Raw genomic sequence first — 22,056 nt, forward strand, 5'->3', positions numbered from 1 at the left:
GCCATGATAATGCAAAATCCTGTGTCACAAAATCAGGAAATACACAAAAAGCCTTTGTTTGTGAGTGACTGAAGGGTGCCATAATAAATTCAGGTAGCTTTTTTTTTTATTATTGATTTTTCACATTTTCAACTGATCTGAAGTAACAGAACAACCAGTGTTTCAAAACCATTCACTAAGTAAATAAATGTGTTGGAATTAAAAACAAAATAACATTTACTGAGGTTATTTTCATAGATACAATATATGGCTAACAGCTTTTGTCTTGATTGCTTGTGACACATCAGGTTTATATGCATTGTACTGAAGTAACTCCCCAGAGTGCCGATCACTACTATTACTATACAGACTAAATCAACGACATCAGGGTGGTTTCTACCAAAAACATAAAGTGCTAATCCATATGATTTTCACTGAGTTAGTAAAACAAGAATTTCAAAAGGGGAGAATGCATCAAACTATCTCTCAATAAAAAAAGACACAAGTTAGCAATTACGTTTTACAGAGTTAACGAAGCAGCGTATTGTCTGATCCTATTCAGGACGCAGATAATTATACACTGTAAGGCTTAACAGATTGGATTTACGCCGTCTGTACAAGTTTATTCCATTTGCATACAGCAGATCAGTAATAAATGACTTCAACAACAACAAAAATACAATTTGAATAAATCTCAATCTGCTGTTTCTGACGAAAAGTAAACATAAACGTAGGTGACAGCTGTATGAGAAACTTTAGAAAACACAACATCAAAACTGAATGTGGGAGTTTTTAGTTTCATTCATACATTCAGCTGGTCAATTAATGCTTTTTCTAATATTCTTTATACCAAAAACAGCTTTTCTCCGTAGCATGAAAAAGGTCCACTGAGTTTTGTGCTAATGTATACATAAAAGAGCAGCATCGGGCTCTGAGACGAACTGAGGTCACGTGACTGTGTGCATTGGCTTTTGTAGCGAAAGGAAGATAAGAGAGCTATTCGGACTCAAGCTCTGGGTCCAGTTCCTTTTCTATGTCTATCCACGAGCGTTTCTTGGCGCTGGGGAAGTCCTTTCCTAAAGCACCTCGAGTTAACGGGCGAGATGTGTTCACATCTCCAAGAGAGGTGGTCGTTGCAGGACTTCCCTTGGGTTTTGTGTCAGGGCTTTTAAAACGGCGATAGAGTCTGACAGGGCTGTCCTCACTGGATTTAGGACTACTTCTTGCTTGCACACGCGAAGGACTCTGCACTTGCCTTGATTTGTTCTTCGGAGGCCTTCCTCTGCCTCGTTTGACCGGTACCGGGCTGTCACTGACCACTGGACTGTCCTTAGCCACCTCTGAAGTAATCTTTTCACTTTGCCTCTTTTCAACCTGAATAGATATTTCACTTTCACTGACACTTTTACTGGTGTCTTCTACAACTGTATGTTTTCCATTTTGGCTAGCAGGGGTAACAGAATTCTTTCGAGGCCTGCCTCTGCCACGGCGGACTACAGGAGGGCTTGGCTCAGGCTCTGGCTCCACATTAGTAGGAACCTGTTGCACAGGGTTAAAACTCAAGCAGGCAGCTGCCGGTGTTTTGTTCAAACTCACCACTGCGTCCCCCTCCTGGCTGTTCTTTGCAGCTTGCAGAGCCACCAAAGGCACAGTGATTGATTTGTTAAGGTGGGCAAGCTCAGCCAGGGGGGATGTTACACCTGAACGCGTTGGTTCAGAGTTCGGGGACTGCACAGTTTTGTCCTCCTCCAAAATTAGACTGACTTCTGAATCTAAAGTGTGGTCAGATTTAGAAAGGCTCTTCTCTTTGTTCTCGGATGAGTCCACAACAGAAGGCTCCATGCTAACCTCCCCAGCCTCTCCTTTCTTTTTGGTATTCATTACCATGAGCGTATAGAAGCCCTGACCAGCTGTGAGAAAAGAAGAAAATATATCTGTCACAATACAATAATAGATATACATGAAGGGACTTTGACTCAAGGATGAAATCATGTCTTAACTTACTTGGTTTCAGAGATGAGGGAAGTATGATTCTGCCAGTCTTGGAGCGAATCAGAGGAAGGGTAAAGCTCTTTGAAAGGCGAATGGACTGGTTGTTGGTACTGGGTGTCGAGGATGCAGGTGAGGCTTCCTCCTGGGCTGCGGTGACCTGAAGGGTGGCTGGCTTGCACTCCGTTTGGGAATCGGTCATACTGGTCTGGGCTGGGACTTCAGGTTCATCTGGCTGGTTCTCTGCCTGTGGTGAGGGTGCTGTGACCTCAGCCTGGGCCGGAGAGGACGCTGCCAGAGGCTCCAAAGTGTTGCCTGGTGGCGTGGGTATGGGTGTCGGGTCTACAGTGCTCTGGGCGGCAGTGGTGTGTGGATTAGACAGAGCCGTGAGGAAGAAGTCAGGCTGTAACAGGGGCGTGGACCAGAGCTTGGACTGGGGAGTAGTGGTTTGCAAAGCAGCAGCTCTGTACCTCAGTAGGTGAGAAAAAGGCTTCCATTTCATTGTCATCTCTCTTGCTTTCTGCCTTTCGCAAATCTCCTTCAGCTTCTCCTTAATCAGCGAATCGGACTTCCCTAAAAAGGTGGAATTTCACAACACAAGTTACAGACAGAGCTTTAAATGTTAACATCTACAACATCTGTAATCTGCTGTAATTCATATCCGCTACACTGCTCATTATTCATGATTTAAGACATCAAGTTAAGATATAACAAGCTACAACTACTTCTCTACTACAAATCAAAACGGCAGATAAATCAGCACTAAGTGAGACTAAGTACGAAAAGCAGCAACATGCAGCAACACAAGTTTACACACCAGACAAGAGGGAAAGCTCCTTCACATAGACGGACTGGAGCCGAGTCAGCCTCCTCTTCTTCTCCTCCAGGTATCTGGAGGTCTCAACCAGATTTTGTATTTCTTTTAGGGCCTGCAAACACGACAAAACGGAGTGAATGAATTCTCTTGTCAAACTTGAATGAGTATAAATACTGAAGTTGATCTGCATAAAATTTGTGTGGGCGGCCACACAAATCTGCAGCATGCATAAATTGACTTGGAATATGCCATTTTGTGATGAACAGTTACTCCTCACCCTTCTTTAGTCTTAACTCAGTCAACAAAACCAAAACTATTTTAGTCTAGCTTTAGTCAATGGAAACTGACAACATTTTAGATCAAGTCAGGCTATAACTTTACATTTTTTTTTTGGTCATTTTTTAAATATTTCACATAAGCATTTATCTTGCTATCTTGCTTTGACAGATTAAAAATGCAGCTTTGCAGAAAGTCGTGACCTTTGAATTATATGGTTCCATCTGTGTTCTGAGCAGTTTTGAGACATTTTGAAAATAAGTCCTTTTCACACCTCAGACACCCGAAACGTATTCAAACATGGACTACTGAATGACCTTTAAGGCTTAATATTTTTTAAAGTTGAAGACATTTTAAGACTCTAAATAAGTACAAGACAGACATGAAGTTCACAAAGTCACACAGAGTTTTATAAACTTAGACAATGTCACAAGTCATGCAAGAAATTGCAAACTGATATAAAAATGAGTATCAGAAAAAGAAACAGAAATGCAATTAAAATATGTCAAACATACAACAATTCAAGCTTTACTAACATGCAAGTTCATACTTGGACTTAATATCACTCATATTGGCCTCTGAGATGATGAGATGATTTGGGGAGTGGCCTTCGCTGCCCTTTCAACATAGTGGTGCAGGTTATCTACCTCTGGTGCCACAGAGTAGCCAGGACTAGATTACTTCATTGTCTAATTTCAGGAGCGTGTACGAGCTTCTCTTTTGAGGCGCACTGCTGCTGCTCCATGTTGCTATCTCAGTGGCATGTGGACGATCATGCATAACCTGTTCAAGTATGTAAGTACTGCACTTGCAACATCAGTTGCTCCCATCCCTGACATCGTCTCTGTCCACAACACACTATAACCCTTCTTCTTTTGTGAACTGAGCAGCAAGATTATGAGGTGAGGTTTGAACTTGTAAAATCAGCTTATGGACTTGAAATAACAGTCAAAACAGACTGTTAGGTTATCTTTATCCCCATTGGTTTTCCGGCCGCTCTTCAAGCATTGCTGTCTTGTCAGCCATATGCTCCATTTGCATGTCCGCAGCACTGTTATTAAAAAGTTTTAATTTACAGCAGCATCATACGCTTCACACTGATCTTTTTTTTACGGGCATGAAAACTCAGGCTGACCTCTGTGTGTAAATATGAATTGATAAGATTCTTTCACAGGTGTATCTCCATTCATTGAGATGATACATCCTTGAAACACGGAATGTCAGCTCAAGGTACTGCCTTTCGTGCTGGTACAACAGTAATGTGACTCAACAATTGGAAAATAACTAATGTGTGCTTTAACCTGCACTTTCTGATTTACATCCATGATTTTTTTTTTTTTTGGCATGTTTCCCGCTTGCATCTGGTTTTGGCATGCAAGTCATCTGATTTGCCTTTGTGTGTGTTATACACTGGTTTCTGGCTGATGGCAAGCATGCCCAGATAAAACTGCTTACAGACTCACTTTCTCGCCCTCTATCTTGAGATAGTACTTCAATGAGCAGGTATGCTTTCTTTGTGTTTCATCACAGGTTTATCTTTCTTTTGCTTCAAAGTATCTAGTCATATTTCCTATCTTTACTCAATTTGTAGAACCGTATAAAGCATTTCTCCCTTTAGGTTAAGGCTTTCTTTGCACATTTGTATTTACATGTCACAATACAGTTCTGCACAGCTATAATTTAGCTAAAACCCTTTTATTTGCAGAGTTGACATGTTCCTTGCCCTTGATGAAAATTTCTTGCAGATATAGCCTTTCCATGTTGATGGATTTGAAACCCTTCTCCTGTTTTTCCTCCTTTTCCGAGTAGCCCCCTGCTCTTCACTTTGTGAAGTGGCAGGTGTGGCCCCTGGCTTGGCTGGCTTGGCCTCTGGTGTGCCTGGTAAAACCCATGGCCCTACTGCCTCTCCTTCAGCTGCCTCTACCATCTCGCCACCTTGGAGAAAAAGAATACATATTTTATAATTCTTATAACTATGTTAAAAAAAGACATTTATTCCAGGTCTCATTAAACTGTACAATGATATATTCAAATAGGCATACGGTTAATTCAGAAAAGTACAAATTTTCTGTTTAATAGCTCATTAAGCTCAAAACTACTTTTCTTTCTATTGATCTCTGTGCTGGTGACACTGGAGTGCTTGTTTCTCCCTCTCTCTGCTGTATTCGTATTGTGTCATAGTACCACTGACCAGCGACAGGTCAGACTCAAACTACAATCATTCTGCAATGATTAATATTTCAAGACTCAAGTAACTACTAGAATGATCTTTCACGTACTGTAGCTGCAATATTTTGAGTAGGTTAGGTTCAGGTTTTTTGAAGTCTATAACCTTTATTCCAGTGCCAGGCAATGTCATGCAATGGTTACGTTTTCTCTTTGATCCACTCAGTGCGCCACGGTGCACAGCTTCACAAACACAGCTCAACACAAGAACCTGTGATCGATCGAGGTGAAACCATGACCTCCTTCAGATGACATTGCCTGTGAGTGGTATTAGGAAATATACTTCAAAACCCTGGACCTATCCTGTAGGGCTTGCCTCTTAATGTTAGCATTGGTTGCCAGTCTAACACAAGGAAGCTAACATTAGCTGACTAGCTGATAGCTAACAAAGAAAATAAACTCCTCTACGAGATCTAAACGAATAATACTAATAATAATAAAAAGATAGAACTTGCCTGGAATTTGAACTGCTGTCCTTCTTGAGACAATCAATAAAATCCTTGATCTTGAAGTTTCTTGTAAACGTCGCGCTGTGTGACACGCCCTTCTTTGTCTCCTCCACCCGCTGTCACCGAGTGGTACAGCACCATGACAAGGAACCTGACTGGTTCTCTTGTGTTTATTCAAAGTGCTGATTGCCTTAAAGTACCAATATAGAGTTTCACTTTGAAGCTAGAACCTTTTTGTTTTCGTCAAAGTGCGTCCAAAATGAATACAACTTAATCAGACTCCTCACATAATGAAAATAAATTGTCACAGAATAAGAATATGTGAATAACTCAATTTTGACAAAAATGGCCATTAGAACCTTATGATTCCAAGGTGGGAAGTGGCTGAAACTTTGCTGCGAGTCGGAGCAGCAGTCTGAAGGGATGAGGGATTTTTGCAACATGAAAATTGCAGAAATTAGTAATTTCACGTGAAAACCAATGATCACACTGTCTTGAAGTAACTACCGGTTTATTAAGGATAAGCACCTCATGAATAGATCTAGCCTGAACCTGAGAAGGTTCGTGAGTGTTGCCATGGGTGCACATACAAGATTAAGATACAAATTCAACTAAGGAACTTGCAGGAGCACAAATTCAATTGTCTGGCTATATTCATTACAGTCATAATTATCTAAAGGACCTGAAACCTGTTTTCTCTTCCAGCTCCAACCTATGAAATTCAAACAGTATCAGTTATTTCACATGAGATGTTTTTCTGATTTTTTTGTTTTGTTTGGGCTCTTCTTGCTGGTTTGAAATGTGCTGAACTCATTGGAAAAAGGTGATGTCACGCATTTCTGTAAACCAATCAGGACCGAGCCACATTTGTGTCGTGGTCTGCTCATGTTGGTAGACCACTGTCTATCAAACTTGATCAAGCCATGCCCGCTCAGTTCAGATGAAGCAGGTTAGCTGAGATTCAAGAATTAAACTCATAATAAATAGTACTGAGCACTGTTTTTCTAAAGTTTTCTTAGTCATAAATATTTAATGTCTGAGGAATATTGAACATATTAAAAAGTTTTAAGGGGGCTTCTAAGTAGCTCTCAGTTATAATGACTGCAGTGGCTCTCTGGTTCTTGTTGTCATTGGTTTTGGTTGTAAAGCAGCTTACAGCACTGTAGGGATATACAACTTAGAGAAAATAGATTTACTTTCATGTTTTCCTTTTAAGTTCTTGTGTAGTTTATGGTCCAACACAACTGAGCAAAATGAAATCTGGGCTGAGCAGGATGTGGAACTGACCAGAGAGAGGAGGCGGAGCCTGGGGGCCCCGGGGTCACTCTGAAGGACGGCCTGGAGTTTGTCGAAGAGGCTCCGCTGTTCAGAGCGCCTTAGCCTTTCGAGCACCGAGTGGTTTTGTCGCCTCCTTTTACTCTTAGGCTCATCATGGTCATCGACCATTTGATCCTGGAATGGAGAGACATTGGAGATGATAATAAATACAAGTAATACTGACACAACGCTGTACTCAAAACAGACAGTATAAGATCAATGACACATCAATCCATGACACGTTACAGGGTCATTGAGAGAGGATGATGATATAAGGTCAACTGGCTTTGTAAAAATAAGAATTATTTAGGAAATAGCAATTTTGCTGCATGAGAAAAAGGCCGTACCTGGATGCTGAGCTCCCTCGATGATCCAAAATCATCACTGGATTCTCTGAAGATAGACAAGAATTTAAAACAAAACTTTCAGGGACAAAATTGGAATACTTTCCATTTAATTGCAGAAAATATGCACAGGTCCACGTGCCGCATGTCCTTTCATTCACATGTATTACCGTGACTGCTGTAATGCTTTTCTGACAGCTTCTTTCATTTCAGCGATGACCTTTCCTTGTCTCACTTCTTCTACAGTCTCAATGTCCACTACCCCCTCCTGAAGAAAACATTTAACAGTGTGCACACTGTAATTCACATCTTACGTTCAGACTCATATTTTGGATTGGAGAAAAAAAAAATCGTTTAACTGAAAACAAAAACATTTCTTAGTCGTCACACTTACGTCGTCGTCGCCCTCTCCACAGTAGTCTGAGGTATCGGAGCTTAAGTCCTCTGAGGGGAGGTCCAGGTTTGAGTCTTCTTTCTTGCAGCCGACTTCATCGCTCTCATCTGAGGGCGTCTTCTCATCACACATTAGCTTATGGAAGGATCCTTGCTCCACTGATCTGCTGCTTAATATGTCCTTAGCTCCAGTACAGGTTCCCACACCAGGCCAGTTTGCATCTGAATTAGCTGCAACGTGTCCAAGATTACACAAAGCATCTTTTAATGCCAGGGCTTTAACCACACCAGCCATGTTTGTGGTGTTCACAGATTCTGATTGCTGTGCAGCTCCATCAGCTCCAGGCTTAGGGAGTTGAATGAGGGTGAAGCCCCCAGGCAGGGTGACTCCTGGTAGGTTCTGGTCCCTGGTGCCCTGGTTAGCTGGAGGGCAGATCCTGAATGAATAGGTCCCGCTCTGTCCTAAGAAGCTGGGGGTTTTCAGTGATGGCGAGACAGTGAGAGAGACCGGCGAGGATGTGGAGCTGTTCTGGAAGGGGCTGACTGAACTGCTTTGGCCCAAGACAAACGTATGGACAGGGTTGGTGGTCGAGGAGTTTTGTGGCGGCTGCAGCATGGCGGTGGATCCTTTTCTCCAAGAGTCAGGCTGGGATAGCTGAGCTGAATTAAACAAAACAATGCAGGGCAAGGAGGTGAGACAAAGAAATAATCATCTTGTGTCAACAAACCTACTCAAGTTTGATATCTTTAGGCGCTAAAAGGAATTGAGATCTTTAAAGCTAAATCTTGAGGAATGGAAAACACAAAGGTGTTTCTTTTGATTCTATAAATACTGTGAATTATTTACATTTCTGTTTATCTCCTCCCCACACTAACTTAAGTCTTACAAAAACTGACAGTTCTGGTTTTATCTGTCAGAAACTAGATTTATAAGCAGCACATGTTTGTGGTGCTAGTTTTATTTCCTTGGATGATTTCAATATTCTGCAGCAGCTGCAGGCGTGTCTGTGTTGGAGGGTTCTTGAGTTGATTACTTTTGCTTCCTTTGGGGAGCAATCAGTTTAAAACTAAATGCTTGTGCTGGGGTCAGAGAGACCATTTTACCTGGTGGTTGCGCCGGTGTCTTCAGCTCAGTGGTTTTTCTTGCAGTTATAATTGGAGGGACTACCGTGCCAGCAGCCTTTATAAGCAGAGCGCCAAGAGAGCTGATTTTGTTTGTAGGGTCTGATTTCTCAGAGGTTTTGTGAGAAACGTCAGCAGGCGCGTGCAGTCGGCCTGTGACGTATGCTGCAAGGCGGTTGGCTGGATGTAGAGATCCCATGTTCCCCAGCAACAGTCTGGCCTGATTGTAGGATTTGCCATTTACCTATTGAGGAAGAAAAAGGTAGATATACTATTACGCATATACATTTATGTTTACAGTTCCAGGTATATGCTGTATATGTTGTCTCCAGACATTTTAATAAGTTGTGTGGTTCCATCCCAAGTAAAACTATACCAAGACACCATGGTGTGGCTCAAAATAAAACTGGTTAAACAAGGCTTTGTTTGTGAAGAAGTGAAGGGGTTTGAGCGATGATCTGCTCATCCTCCTGGTGTCAGGGTGAAGACACTAACTAGCTGTTGTGGTGGGTTTTTTTTAAGAATATATTCAGAGCACAATTTCAATGATTGACATTTTATAAATAACTAAAAATGTTTTTCCAAAGCAGCAACAAGTTAACAACAGCAGATTCACTACGTAAACTCAATAAACTCTCACTAGAAACAGATCTAAAATGTCAGTATAATGACCAATATTCCTGATATCACAATACTGAGTGAAGTTCAGAAAGATGGAGAACACAGACATCCCTATCAGTCCTTCCTCTTGTCCTCTGTCCTCCTTCCTCTGCTGCTGATGTGAATCACTGCCTGCAGACACCACTGGTAGAGGGAGGAGGGGCTGGTTTGTCTCCAGCCAGCAGCTCATTTTACAAGAATTTTCTAAATTTACACATTCATGCTAAACTAAGATAAACAAGCTACATGCAGAGAGCTATTGTTTTAGCTTGTTCATAGCAATTCGCTATTAGCTTAACAAGTGTGGTGTGATCATAACAACAACAACTATGGACAAAGCAGGTTGAAATGTCACTTTTCTACTTTTTCTCCTTTTTCCTGGATTTGTCATCAACTGGAGGAAAACGTTACCTTTGCTTCATCTGACTCACTGTCTCCACGACAGCCTCTCTGCTCTGCAGTCTGCTGTGTGTGTGTGTGTGTGTGTGTGTGTGTGTGCGTGTGCGTGTAGGAGATGAAACCCACCCACTGACAGAGAAGCTAACGCGACCACAAAATATTTTTTTAGGGCTCTGCATGATTCACGTGGGTAACATTTTCAGATCGGAAAATCCAGTATTCTGGCTAAATCTGAAAAAGATCACATTCCTGCATATTAATAGTGTTAAAGATGAACGGCATTTCCTTGAGCCTGACCTGTATAAGTCCATATGCTTGGCAGCCAACAGGTTTGGTCCTGGCTCTCAGTCGGCCGGCTGGTAACACTCCACTCAGGAAGGGTGTGACTCCAAGCTTCATCTCTTGCTCTTCAATTTGGCCATCTTCCTCTTCTGCATCACTGTTCTCATCCAGGCTTTTGTTGGCATGCTTTTCCTCATCGCTGTCATCAAAATCGTCTTCGTCATTATCACTGGTTTCTGATGGCTTACTGATGTGTACCTAGAGGACAGTGGAGTAGAGCAAGGGATGCATTTTTTATTTTTTAAATGTAAGTTATGACATGAGGACAAACGCTACATCTGAACAATCACAGAGAGCTTATATTATTCAGAGGCTGGTGTGTTTTGGATCAGCTGTTAACGTCACAACATACAGCAGATTCTGGACTGGAATCACTCCTCAGAGACCTACCCTGTAGGTGACGACGGAGCCACTGGGCTTCCGCATAAAGATCTTTGCGACCAGGCGGATGTGGTACAGTCCTATGCGGAAGCGCTGAGGCATCCTGTCCTGACTCATGCGTCGACATAAAGCTTCCACGACTTTTTTGCGGTCCATGCTCCAATGACACGCTGACTGGATCTCCATTTGCTTTCTCGCTCCTGTTTCACTGGATGTGCTCCCCTGAGAAGTCTGTCCTGCTCAGGGACATAATAATAATAATAAAAATAATAATAATGCATCATGATTCAGTAAAGCAACAAATACTGTCTTCCGGCAGGGAGTAGGAAAATAAAAAGAGTACAAAAGATTTGATTTTCAGTGGCTGGTGAAACATTAACAGTACAAAATACATGAAGTATTTATTGCATCTGCTTTGGTTTCTCACCTGCTTTCTTAACAGGCAGTAAAGTTCTGTGGTATATTTTCGGCAGGCTATCAGTGGTTGTCTGCTGCAGTTTTGCTGTGGTGTTTGGTGTTGAAGTATCAGGGATCTTGGGCTCTATGGTAACTTCAGGAGGTGGCTGGCTGTTGAACGCTCTTACACGTGCACACGTCATCATGCTCTCCAAGTATCTATACACTGGATCCTTATCCTCTTCTCGAATCTGCAATGGTTTTTAAATTGTTTTACATTAAAAAAGGACAAAAGGTAGACAAATATAAAGATAAGGAAATACTTTTACACATATCTACGAGTGTGAGATATAAAAAGAGGTTTAAAGCCTCTATCAAATCAAATAAGAGAGAGGTTGTATTTTACCATTTCCGTTGGACGAGGTGCACTGCAGCGTTTTACGGCCTTCGTGGGGACCAAACACAGAGGAGCACTTACGGGGGAGAAGAGTGGGTCTGGATCCAGATCATCAATATCGCGCTTCCACAGTTTCTTAGCATGAGAGCCAGGGAGAGGCTGGACCACATGTTCCATATTCATCATAGCTGGGGAGGGATAAAAGCATCTCATTTAGACTTCTAAGTTACAGGCTGAGCAGGAAATAAAAGCTAAAAACAGAAAAATGATTCTATTCAGATGAAAGCTCTGTAAAATGTAGACCTTGAGATAAAATGCTGCATTCCTTGTAATTTATGTTATGAATGAAACAATGCAGTTACCCAAGTGCGTCAAGGGACATTAAAAGTCTATCTACATGACTTGCTCTTACAGTAAACAGGTTGGATCTGTTGTTCAGACTCCCCCACAGTCAACTGCTTGGTGATCTTACGCTTGAAACAGGCGCAGGCAAACATGCACTCAGGCCGCCGGCAGTGGAGGGGACCTCTGTTCAGACGCCGGAGACTGGAACACACACAGCCCAGTCTGCAGAAGTCCTGACCGCATTCAGGTCCCTCAGCTTTATACTCCGGATACTTGGCCAATTTCAAGACTTGACTGGGCTGCATCTGATTAACAGGGAAGGAGAGTCATCAGAACAATATTAAATATGAATGTGTCTTCATTTAACATTAACAGTCTGTGTCTCTATTGGCCAAGTGTCGTTGTTGTCAGTACCTCTTACATACTGATCTCCATTTTAAATAATAAAAGCAAGAGCCACTTTCTAAGTTTAACATGAAAAAAATGTGACAAACTAATAACACCAGCACAGATGCAGCCCAACGTTGATGTTCAATGACACTATACACAAAGCCTGCGGTACACTTGTACAGTACGTCAGGTACCTGTTTTGTTAGCATTACAGACAGAGCCATTGACAGTCTGTCTGGCGTCAGCTGTGTTCTGCTCAGACCCTGGTTCAGGGTTCCGATCTCTATCATCGACAGTTTGTTCACCGCTGATCTCTGGCTGGTCCCAGGGTGGTGTGTAGATAATCTGAGGAGCATGAAAATGAAATGAAATATGAAATTCTCCGTAAAGACAGGCTATTCAAACTGTTAAACAATCAGTGCATAAAGCCCACATAAAATTAATACACAAGTTGCCCAATAAGACCTGAGCTCAAAGGAAACCATGTTCCTAGAAAAAAAGAAAATTAGGAAATAAATAAAAATAACTGATAAAACCAGCATTTTTGTAAACAAACACTGCTGATAACAGCTGTGAAACTTTAAATGGGCATTACAAGAAGGACAAGCTGAGGCTAAGCGCAGAAAACTAATTTTCTCTTTCAAGATGGCGCTGGACCAGCAGCTGGTTACGGTTACTGACCCGTTTTCTTACTTTTCCTTTTTTCTATTGAAAAAATGTTGTTTGCACCCCCCTGTGTGTTCTGAAGAGCTTCTGTAAAAGTGAATTTCTCCATTGTGAGATTAATGAAGTTTTATCTATCTATCGCTCTAATTGTGTTCAATGTATGTTGAGTGACAGTATGAGATTCTGTTCCTAGTTACTGATAATTAAAGTTGTGAGCCAAAAAAAAAAATCTTAACATATTTGAGTCATTCAAGAAATTACTTTTCTAAGAAGAACTTGTCAAAACTTCTTTTGCTAGACTGTTTGATGGCTCAAACTTCACAAATGTGAAGATTTGCTGTTCCAGATGTCCTGTTCAGCTTCAAAATGTCCCCTCAGGAAATTCTAATAAACGCTTTTCTTGATATTTTATAGACCAAAGGATTGAAGAAAGAATCAGTAATGAAAAAAATTACTTGCTTGCCTCCAGAGAACTAAAATTACATGCACAAAAACTGGAAAAATGTGATTAAATGTTGCTAAATAATATATATATTTTTTTAAAGTTGAGACCTTAAAAATTAAGACAAATTACAAACAAACAAAAAATGTCCTTACCTCTGTGAAACAGAACTAAAGTTATTAGACCCAGAAACAGCATTTGCTATCAACACAGCTCCAGGCTGCGTCTGCAGAGATGCAGACTGCTGCATGGACTGAGCTTCTGCTTGAACAGGGGTCGCACGGCTGGCCAGAGGTGGATTTGGTGACGTCAGGGCAGAGTAGAGGAGGGGTTTGTGGGAAAGGGGGCATGGTCTGTTGACCCCCACTGGGAATTTGGAAGCAGCGTTTCGATGCTTGAGTACACTGTCCAGGGTCTTTACATAGCTGGAGCTTTTATCAGGCAGCTGATAGGCCACGGAGTCCTCGGGGTTTGTGGAGAAGGCGTCAGCACGTTCACTGATGTACTGAGCTTCGCTTTCCAAGTACTCATCCAACATGTTGCTGCAGAAGGCAGATAGGTTCTTTTGTGTTCCTTTAGGAGAGGAAGAATAAAGAGCCTTTAATTCATCAACGAAGAATAGTGGATCAGACACAAGTACATGCTGTTGGTTTCAGTGCTGTTAATCTTTTGGTAATTAGAATGATTACACTAATCCCACTGAATCAGCTGCATGAAGACGAGCAAACCTTACCATCACAGTTAGGAGACGTTTCTTTCCTTATGAACTTGCTTCTCCATCCCTTTATTTTTGTCATGTCGCTTGTCTTTCCTGTACGGGAGACGAAGGGTAACCCCTCATCTGTGAAGGAAACATACCGCGTTAGCCTTCACTTTCAAAGACGCAGCGCATTAACATTCAGTGCTTCACAATGTTTGTTTGAGTGCTACAGAAGAAAAACTGGTTTCTGAGAATTTGATTGCCATTTCATTCTCTTTGTTGAAGATACGAGCACATTTATACATTTATTCAAGTGCACAGTATGTTCACTGCCAGAAAAGAAAATCTTCTGGCTGACAAGATATGGACCACTGTTAAGCACTTCCTGTGATTCAGTTATCTGTGTTTTTCCTGTGTTTATCTGTCACTTCATTGTAGACACGCCTGAAAATAATGGTCCAGTCAGAGTGACTTGCTGGATAAAATGTGCATGACAGATCAACCCAAAAGATTACTAAGGAACATGGAGTGAGTCAAATTAGAATGAATGAGAAGTAGAAACTTAATCCTAAACTGCAAGTGACAAACTGTCTGAACAGCACACAATCAACAAATCATGCTATCCTGGCATACTTTTCAAATAAGTATCACAACACACTGTATCAGCACAAATCTACGTTTCCATGCAATATCACAGGGAAACGATGTGATTGCTGCTCTGGACGTGGACAACATGATGAGTACAATCTACACATGTACTCAGTCTACTTCACTGGAGAACACTGTGTCTCAGCAGATACTGAGAATATTCTAGCATGACTGTACGAAGGAAGAGACTCACAGCTTTACACCTACAGACCTTTGATCAGCCCTTTGAGGAATAGAGGTGTTCTAGAAGCTACACAGTGCCAGATCCGTTTGGCCTGTTCAATGGAAATGCCTGGACCAAGCGTTTGAAACGCAAGCAGCCATTTCAAAACCATGACTAGGCCATACTCTTGAATTACAAGCCCCTGTCCAGCCTTAACTCATTTCCTGCATCTTAAGATCATACAAGGCTCTAATCTGACCTGACTGACAAACTGCAGATGAGGCTTGCAGGAGGAGGTGATCAGTGTTCAGCCTATTGTAATTCACCCTACTAAATACATTAGACTACCTTGCAAATGTGCTGTCTAAATTTAGAGAGATAATCTACTGTGAGAGAAAGGAGAGAGCAAAAAACTTGACTTAAATAAATATGTTAATAAGTTTAACCATTCTTGATAGCACATCTTAATTGAAACATTGGTTCTATTTAGACAAGGCCCTTATCACTTTCCCCTTATGTATGAATAGATACGCAGAGGGCACTGGCTCCTATCACGGCTGATCAGCACTGTTTACAAGGTCTGTATCTGAACAGTAATCCTACATGAGGAACTGCTAATCTTTCATGTAGACAAGCCAGACATGATGGCTTGTCTGCCCTCAGGTGAAATAAATGTATGAAACAGTTAACTGATGTCCACAGCAGGGTTTTAAGGGGGTCCGTTTTTGTCAGTGCTAATGCCTCCTCCATAATACCTGTTAAATCAACTAAATGCTGTAAATACAGAAGAAAATGTGGATTTTACATAAACCACATCGAAACACATACCACCAAACATTTCTGCGTCCAAACCGAGCCAATTAAGTGCCCCAGGACGAGAATGTGTCCTCAATCAAGCATGCACACACTGTCAAAGATCAGTCCAACGTACCACCAGGAGATGTGACGTCGCCTTGCTCTGGTAGGTTCGGGGGAGGTAGTGGTAAATGAACGCCCAGATACTGCAGGTCAATGGACTTAGTTTGGTCGAAGGAGCTCAACTTCAACCCCACTAGAAAATGGACAAAAAGGAGTCAATGAGAGAAAAATATTTACTCCACAGTAATTTGTAAAAGCTACTTAACCACTAGGATGCTCGTGTATGTGCTTTGTATGAACTCACCCTCCTGCAGAATGGGATGGATGGCCTGTCTGTGCTTGAGAACTTGGAGGTCCCGCAGCAGGAGAGCCTCTAAGCAGGCTATCTTCTCCTTATCAGTCTCTGCAATCGCCTCTGCTGAAACAGCACAGAATTTATTGTTAGATAGCATTAAAAAAAGGTGACAGGCGGTAAATGCAGGATTTCCAGAACATTTAAGATGCGCAGGCTGCATAAAAGCTTTTGTTAGCCACATGAAAGAGATCTTTACATTGCTTACTTGTTTGCTTCAACTGCAGCTGTGTTGTTAGAGCAACTGGAGATGCTGATGACGAGTTACTGGCTGGCTTGTCCCTGACGTGAACCTCAAGAGCTTCCTGTCACGCAGAACCACATTAAAGCTGAAACACTTAAAGGAACTTTGACTACAGTGCATATAAAACGATTTTAGTTTTCAACAACAAACGTCATCTCGGGAACGTGTGTAGCTTCAGAGAAAACTCAACACACGTATTTGACATTAGGTGGATAACTGGTGGAGACACACCTCAAACCACACCAAATGAAAATAAATCCTCTGCAGACATGCAGATATGTGCAGATCATTCAGGAATTAGTAGTGTTTTACCTTTGAGGTGAATGACACAAACAACAGGCCTTCTACATCATCCAGCTCTGGTTGCATAGCGACAGTCAACGATGGGCTGTGGACTACCGCGGGGGAGGCAGTCGCAGCTTTCCACTCTCTTCCCCGTGAATTTGCCCAGTGTCTGTTGATCCTCTTCTTCCTCTTGCGGTGCCCAGGTGATGATCCCCGAGTAGATGTTAGGGAAGTGGGAATCATGGATATTGCTTTAGGTGTTACTCTGAGGTCTTGCTGCGCCTTAGGGGTCACACTGGCGGTATGGGCTTCTTCACTGGGTTCCACACATGGACGTTTTTCGACAAGCACAAGTTCACCAAGGGCATGATTGCCTCTTAGACAGGGGACATACAGCTCATCCTTACTGGTAATGGTAGACATTATGGGCTTCAGGACCAGTCTGGTCTCTTGCTCATTTGAGAGAGAAGCAGGGATGTTGAGATTCTTTGTGCTGTAAAACAGAAAAAGGGAATTCTGTTTATGGATGCTAAACAATTAAAAAATGAAAATGATTTAATTGTGATCTCATTATAAAGCTATTTTAATTTGTAGATGCATGGTGTGTGGCAATTTATATTTTAATAGGCTAATTCCAGCACTTTAATTTATGAAAGGCAGCCCATCTATCAGCTTATGCACATGTACTTGTCATTGCATAACATGCTGACATTCTAAGAGGCTTCATCCTCAAGAGACATGCCTCATTTTTTCAGCTGATGAGGGTTTAGGTTACTTTGAGGACCTTGTAGAACAGGACACAGCAGTGGTTGTTGCATTTTTTGCTCTGTCAGTTATTACCACAGTTATAACAGAATGAAAACAACTTGTCTGTAAACAATTTCTTAACATTAAAATCAAACACTAAATTATGAACAGTTAAGACAAAAGCTTGATGAATGTAGTTTTTTGTTGTGAATGAAAAAAAAAATGAAAAAACAAGTTTCAACAGTTCCAAAAGTCTCACAAAGTGAAATGCTGCATGTAATCCACTGCATGGCCACGTTATTAGGCTCGCCTACACAATCTGATGCAATCCTATACAACAGTTCTGTCACATATTATCCTTCACTGATTTTATAATGGCAAATGTTTGTTGACTGTTTCAGAGAGGTGTTAATTCAACTATATGTTTATCACTGGATGGTGTTGTACTGAAATGCATTATATTGAAATGTGTCTCTAATCCTCTTCCCCATAATGTCTGTTTGGCGTGGGAAAAACATCAGAAGCAACTCAATAATAAGGGTCTGAGTGGATTTCATTAGACATCACAGGTGTAACTAATAAAGAGGCCACAGAGTGTACATTGCAGACAGAAAAAATATATTAAAAAAATATACAAAAAACTTACCTCAGATTCACAACTTCCTGCTTGTTTTGATCGGGTTCAGCAGGTTTTAAAGGAGAAGACTGAGTGTCTGACTTCACCACAGGTTGAGCCACTGTAGTGACCCTGTTTAGGCGGGTGTTGTGCCCGTCCTCCCTAAAGCCTTTTGCAAAAGGATTGTGATTAATTTTCAGCTGGGTGATGCGAAAGTTCTGATAAGTCGTCACAGCCATGAATTCGGTTTGTGGAAAAGTAAAGGTCATGCTTTCTGGTCCCATAACCACAGGCTTGTCCGGTGTGGGTATGTCCCCATCCGGGACAGGTATCACATGTAGTCTAGGAATGTAGCGATGCATGGAGTGTAGGATGATATGGCCATCCTGATCTTGGGGATTATTGGTCAGCTTGAGTTTGTAGAAGGACACCAAACCAGACATCCACTCTGAGCCTCGACAGGGAGAGTAATGGTGGGAAAAAGCCCGGATTAGACCCTGGGCCTGGTGTTCTGCTGGTCCAGTAACCTCCCATTTGGTTGTGCTCCAGCGGTACCTGTACTGGTCCGATGGAACTATGGACAGGACCAGACTGTACTGCCGCTCCGGATCTAGGCCAGCCAGACGGTATCTGCAGTACGGGAACATGCGGCGGCCCTGTTTAGTGAGAATCATCTCAGTCCCACAGCTGTAGAACTGTTTCCACACACTGTTATTCTCCAGAGTCACACTGACACCTTTGAAGGTCAGCACAGATGGAAAGTTACTTTTCAGGTCCAGGCCGCCAAACGTGGTAGGTGGCAGCTCAGGCAACAACGGTGTTGATTCGGATATGTTGACAAGGCTCACCCCTGTGCACGTTAGAGAGTCTGATGCTGATGCTATATATGAGGTAGCTGGGCTTGTTTCAACGGTCCCATCAAAGGTAGTAGGTGAGGTCACAGCGGGTTTGGCTGGGCTAGCTTCAGCAGGTGAGGAGAGAGCTGAGTTGCAGTCATTACTAGCCATGGAGACAGCTTTGGTCTCAATCACAGTCTCACTAGGGAAATTAGGTCTCGTAGAGGTCGGATCAGAGGGAGTTGAAGAAGGGACGGTAGAAGGAGGAACCGAGGAGGGGATACTACTCGAGCTCCCCTCCTTATCCTCCAATGCATGGGGGTCCTCCATTGATATGAGTTCAGAGTCCGTGGCAGGCATCACCAATGGCTCTGGTCACCCCACTTCATTAGATGCCTAATGGAAAATTATATAATAACAATGTTAATTATATAGTACAGCGATGTTAAGGGGTTCAATATACATTTCGGGGCTAATGACCCAAGCATAAGTGATAAAATCATACAAAACTATGTGACAAAAGATAAAAACGAAGCCAAATACAACCCAAACAATGCTGACAATGTTAATAAAAGCAATTACAGGCCATGAAAGCAGAGCAAATAGTAGCAGAAAAGAAATAAGGGCCATAAAAGATGCACAAGGAAATGTCAACAATTAGAGATATTCAGGCTCACAAATTGCAGTCCTCCTTTTAAATGGCAGAAAACGGTATTATTTACTGAAACATATAGCCTTAAAATCACACTACGATTTTTTTTTAAATTCATGTTTGATCATATTCAGCTAGTCTTCGCAAAAACACTTCCCAGAGCGATGAAGCACTGGCAATCAGCCTACATTTAAGGTGCAACCATATTTTCTGTGAAATCAAATTAATGAATGAGATGACTACAGTCAATATCAAAGCACTGTTTTCATATCATACAAAATTAAAGGACACTCAACCATTGGTTTCTCATGTTGCTGGTTGTGTGAATCTGTTGGATGGCATAGAGCACCCAGACCGAATTTCAAGACACCTGATCTGCATGATTCATAGAACAGCTCTTTGAGTCCAATGGGAATTCAAATAAGAATCAAACAGTTTCAGAACAATATTAGGATGGGCCCTGCCCTCCTGATAAATAAATTAAGCTACTAATGGAGAAAACCACTGGCACATGTGTGGACCTTGCTGGTGACTTGTTTTGCTGTGTAAGAATATGCAAAACATGTATTTATAAACTAAACCTAACAAGGCAAGTTACATAAAATGCCTGCTTTGTCACTGGGCTTTTGCAAGGAGCTGAGGACATCACATTAAGAAGACGATTTGCTGTGATGACGTTGCACACCAGTACTTGCAAAAACAGAGAAGCGAATAAACACAAATCATGCTAAATGAAACCTGGACCAGAGCTCAAAAACATTGACAACCAGTGCCTGCTGCATAATAAAATACCAAAAACAAACATGACCCCGTGTCGTTGGCTTGCACACCTTAAAACACATCATTCTGTGACCAATATAACAAATGGCGTAAAAATGGGTGTAAAGAGTTTCTTTTTTTTTAAGTTTAATGTGTAATTTCTCTTCACAGTCTGAGAAAAGTGGACTTTGCCTTCGAGAAGCGGGCTGCGGGACCACTTCGGTACGACTGACCAATGGCCTGCCTGGTATCAGCCAGCTGAGGACAGGGCTGAACTGCTCGGCCAGGCCTGCGTTTAAAATATGACTGAGACACTCAAATTCACATTTCGTTTATCGCCTCCACCTTTGCAGCCCAGCTGAAATCATGTCCGTCGACGACAAGAGGACAAGCTGAAAACCTGTTTTGCTGTCGTCATGCCCTCCACGGGTCAATTTACTAATCACACAGTCACACCAACACAGAGATGCTGTAATCTAAAGGTGTTAACCGGCCGAACGAGCGCCTCGGACGGGCTACAAGCAGCATGCTGACAACACAAACTCCCAACCGCTCTCCGTCTACCTGTCTCTCATCCTAAAACAGACGCCGCGCACAGAATTTAAGTTGTTTGACAACGGCTCTTTCTTCCTCACACACCGCGGAGAGGAAGGCCGCCCGCTCCGCCACTCACCAAGTTGGAAAAGTTGGAGGTTTCACTAACGCCTCACCTTTCGACATCGGCGGAACACCTCGTGGCCCGCGGCGGCGACACAATAACAACTCTCCCGGTGAAACTCCAACTGTTGCACGTCGTCGTCGCCGTCGTCGGGGCCTCGTAGAATCCCTCGAACGTAAACACAAACTGGCAAATGGAGGCCGAGAGCCACGCCACTGTGCTCGCATCGACCGACCCGAGCGTGCACGCAGCGAAGCCAAAGCGCATGCACAATTTCACCCCCCCACCCCACCCCCCTTCAATGGCGCGTGATTCCCAGGCCGCCAGCGCGAGGGAAGCGGGAGTCCACCATCGCGGAGATTTTTTTTTCTCGCTCGCTCCCACCTCGAGCTCAGTCGCCGGTAAGGACAACTCTCAGCAAGTTTACGCGAAAATGTTTCGGATGCGTAATTGCCGAGCTGAGAGCGCTGAGCCGACACTTTCTCTCCCTCCCCTCCAGTTTCCTTCACTTCTTCTACCTTTTCGATCACATTTCCATTCTCACCCTCCCTGAACCACACACTCTCCTCGCTGCCCCTCTCTCTCTCTATCGCTCACACACTCATACACACACACACACACACACACACACGCTCTCGGGCTGTGACGTAACACGTTCACCATGGCGGTTGAGCTTCAGTAGCCAATGCGCGAGCTCCTCCGAGGACTTTACCGGCCAGTTGTTTCTTCATGGTGTCAGCGGCCTGAGGATTTGACCCAACCCCCCCCCCCCCGATAAGATTAAAAAAAAAAAAAAGTTAGTTTGCAGGACCTTCCTATAACACCCCCCCCCATGACAATATATCAGAATTTACCTGAGCAGTTAATCAATAACTTACGATTTACCTTTACTACAACTGCGAAACGGCACGCTTCAAAACAACGTCGACTGGCTTTGTTTCTCTAAAAACATGGCGGCGAAACGTTGCCGTGAATATTTACCCAAATAAAACTTCATTGCGCAATAATTAAACATAACATCTATTTTCAATTTTACATTTAGGGTCTCCACAATTTCTTTCACACAGAAAACTAGAGAATGGCGATTTCTGGGAAGTGGCTTTTTATTAAGTTGTAGCAAATTTGTGGCTCTGAAGCCCAAACTTTAGGTTTACTTTTACTAAAAAAAAAACAAAAACAAAGTACAGATGCAGCAGTGTCCTGTTTGG

The 22,056-nt window shown here is 42.5% G+C and overlaps 1 protein-coding gene across 3 annotated transcripts; it reads right to left on the reverse strand.

Moving 5' to 3' along the window:
- Positions 1–96: 96 nt before the first annotated feature.
- On the reverse strand, positions 97–21,035 carry magl (MAX dimerization protein MGA-like). Of its 3 annotated transcripts, none has more exons than XM_041958583.1 (22): positions 20,901–21,035; positions 17,974–19,175; positions 16,608–17,073; positions 16,260–16,356; positions 16,004–16,114; positions 15,773–15,892; positions 14,064–14,171; positions 13,486–13,903; positions 12,417–12,567; positions 11,900–12,137; positions 11,497–11,675; positions 11,122–11,341; positions 10,704–10,930; positions 10,269–10,511; positions 8,895–9,156; positions 7,792–8,450; positions 7,568–7,665; positions 7,401–7,446; positions 7,024–7,188; positions 2,786–2,897; positions 1,984–2,541; positions 97–1,889 (listed from the first exon to the last, which is right to left on the reverse strand). In XM_041958583.1, exons 2-22 carry the CDS (start codon positions 19,137–19,139, stop codon positions 976–978), a joined length of 6,558 nt encoding a protein of 2,185 aa, XP_041814517.1. In that variant the 5' UTR covers positions 19,140–19,175; positions 20,901–21,035; the 3' UTR covers positions 97–975. The 3 variants fall into 3 exon arrangements, with proteins under 3 accessions (XP_041814517.1, XP_041814518.1, XP_041814516.1); XM_041958584.1 differs by having other exon boundaries at positions 11,960–12,137; positions 16,004–16,117; XM_041958582.1 differs by having other exon boundaries at positions 16,004–16,117.
- Positions 21,036–22,056: the final 1,021 nt, after the last annotated feature.

The sequence above is a fragment of the Chelmon rostratus genome, chromosome 18 (genome assembly GCF_017976325.1).
Source record: "Chelmon rostratus isolate fCheRos1 chromosome 18, fCheRos1.pri, whole genome shotgun sequence".
In the NCBI taxonomy this organism is placed as follows: Eukaryota; Metazoa; Chordata; class Actinopteri; order Chaetodontiformes; family Chaetodontidae; genus Chelmon; species Chelmon rostratus.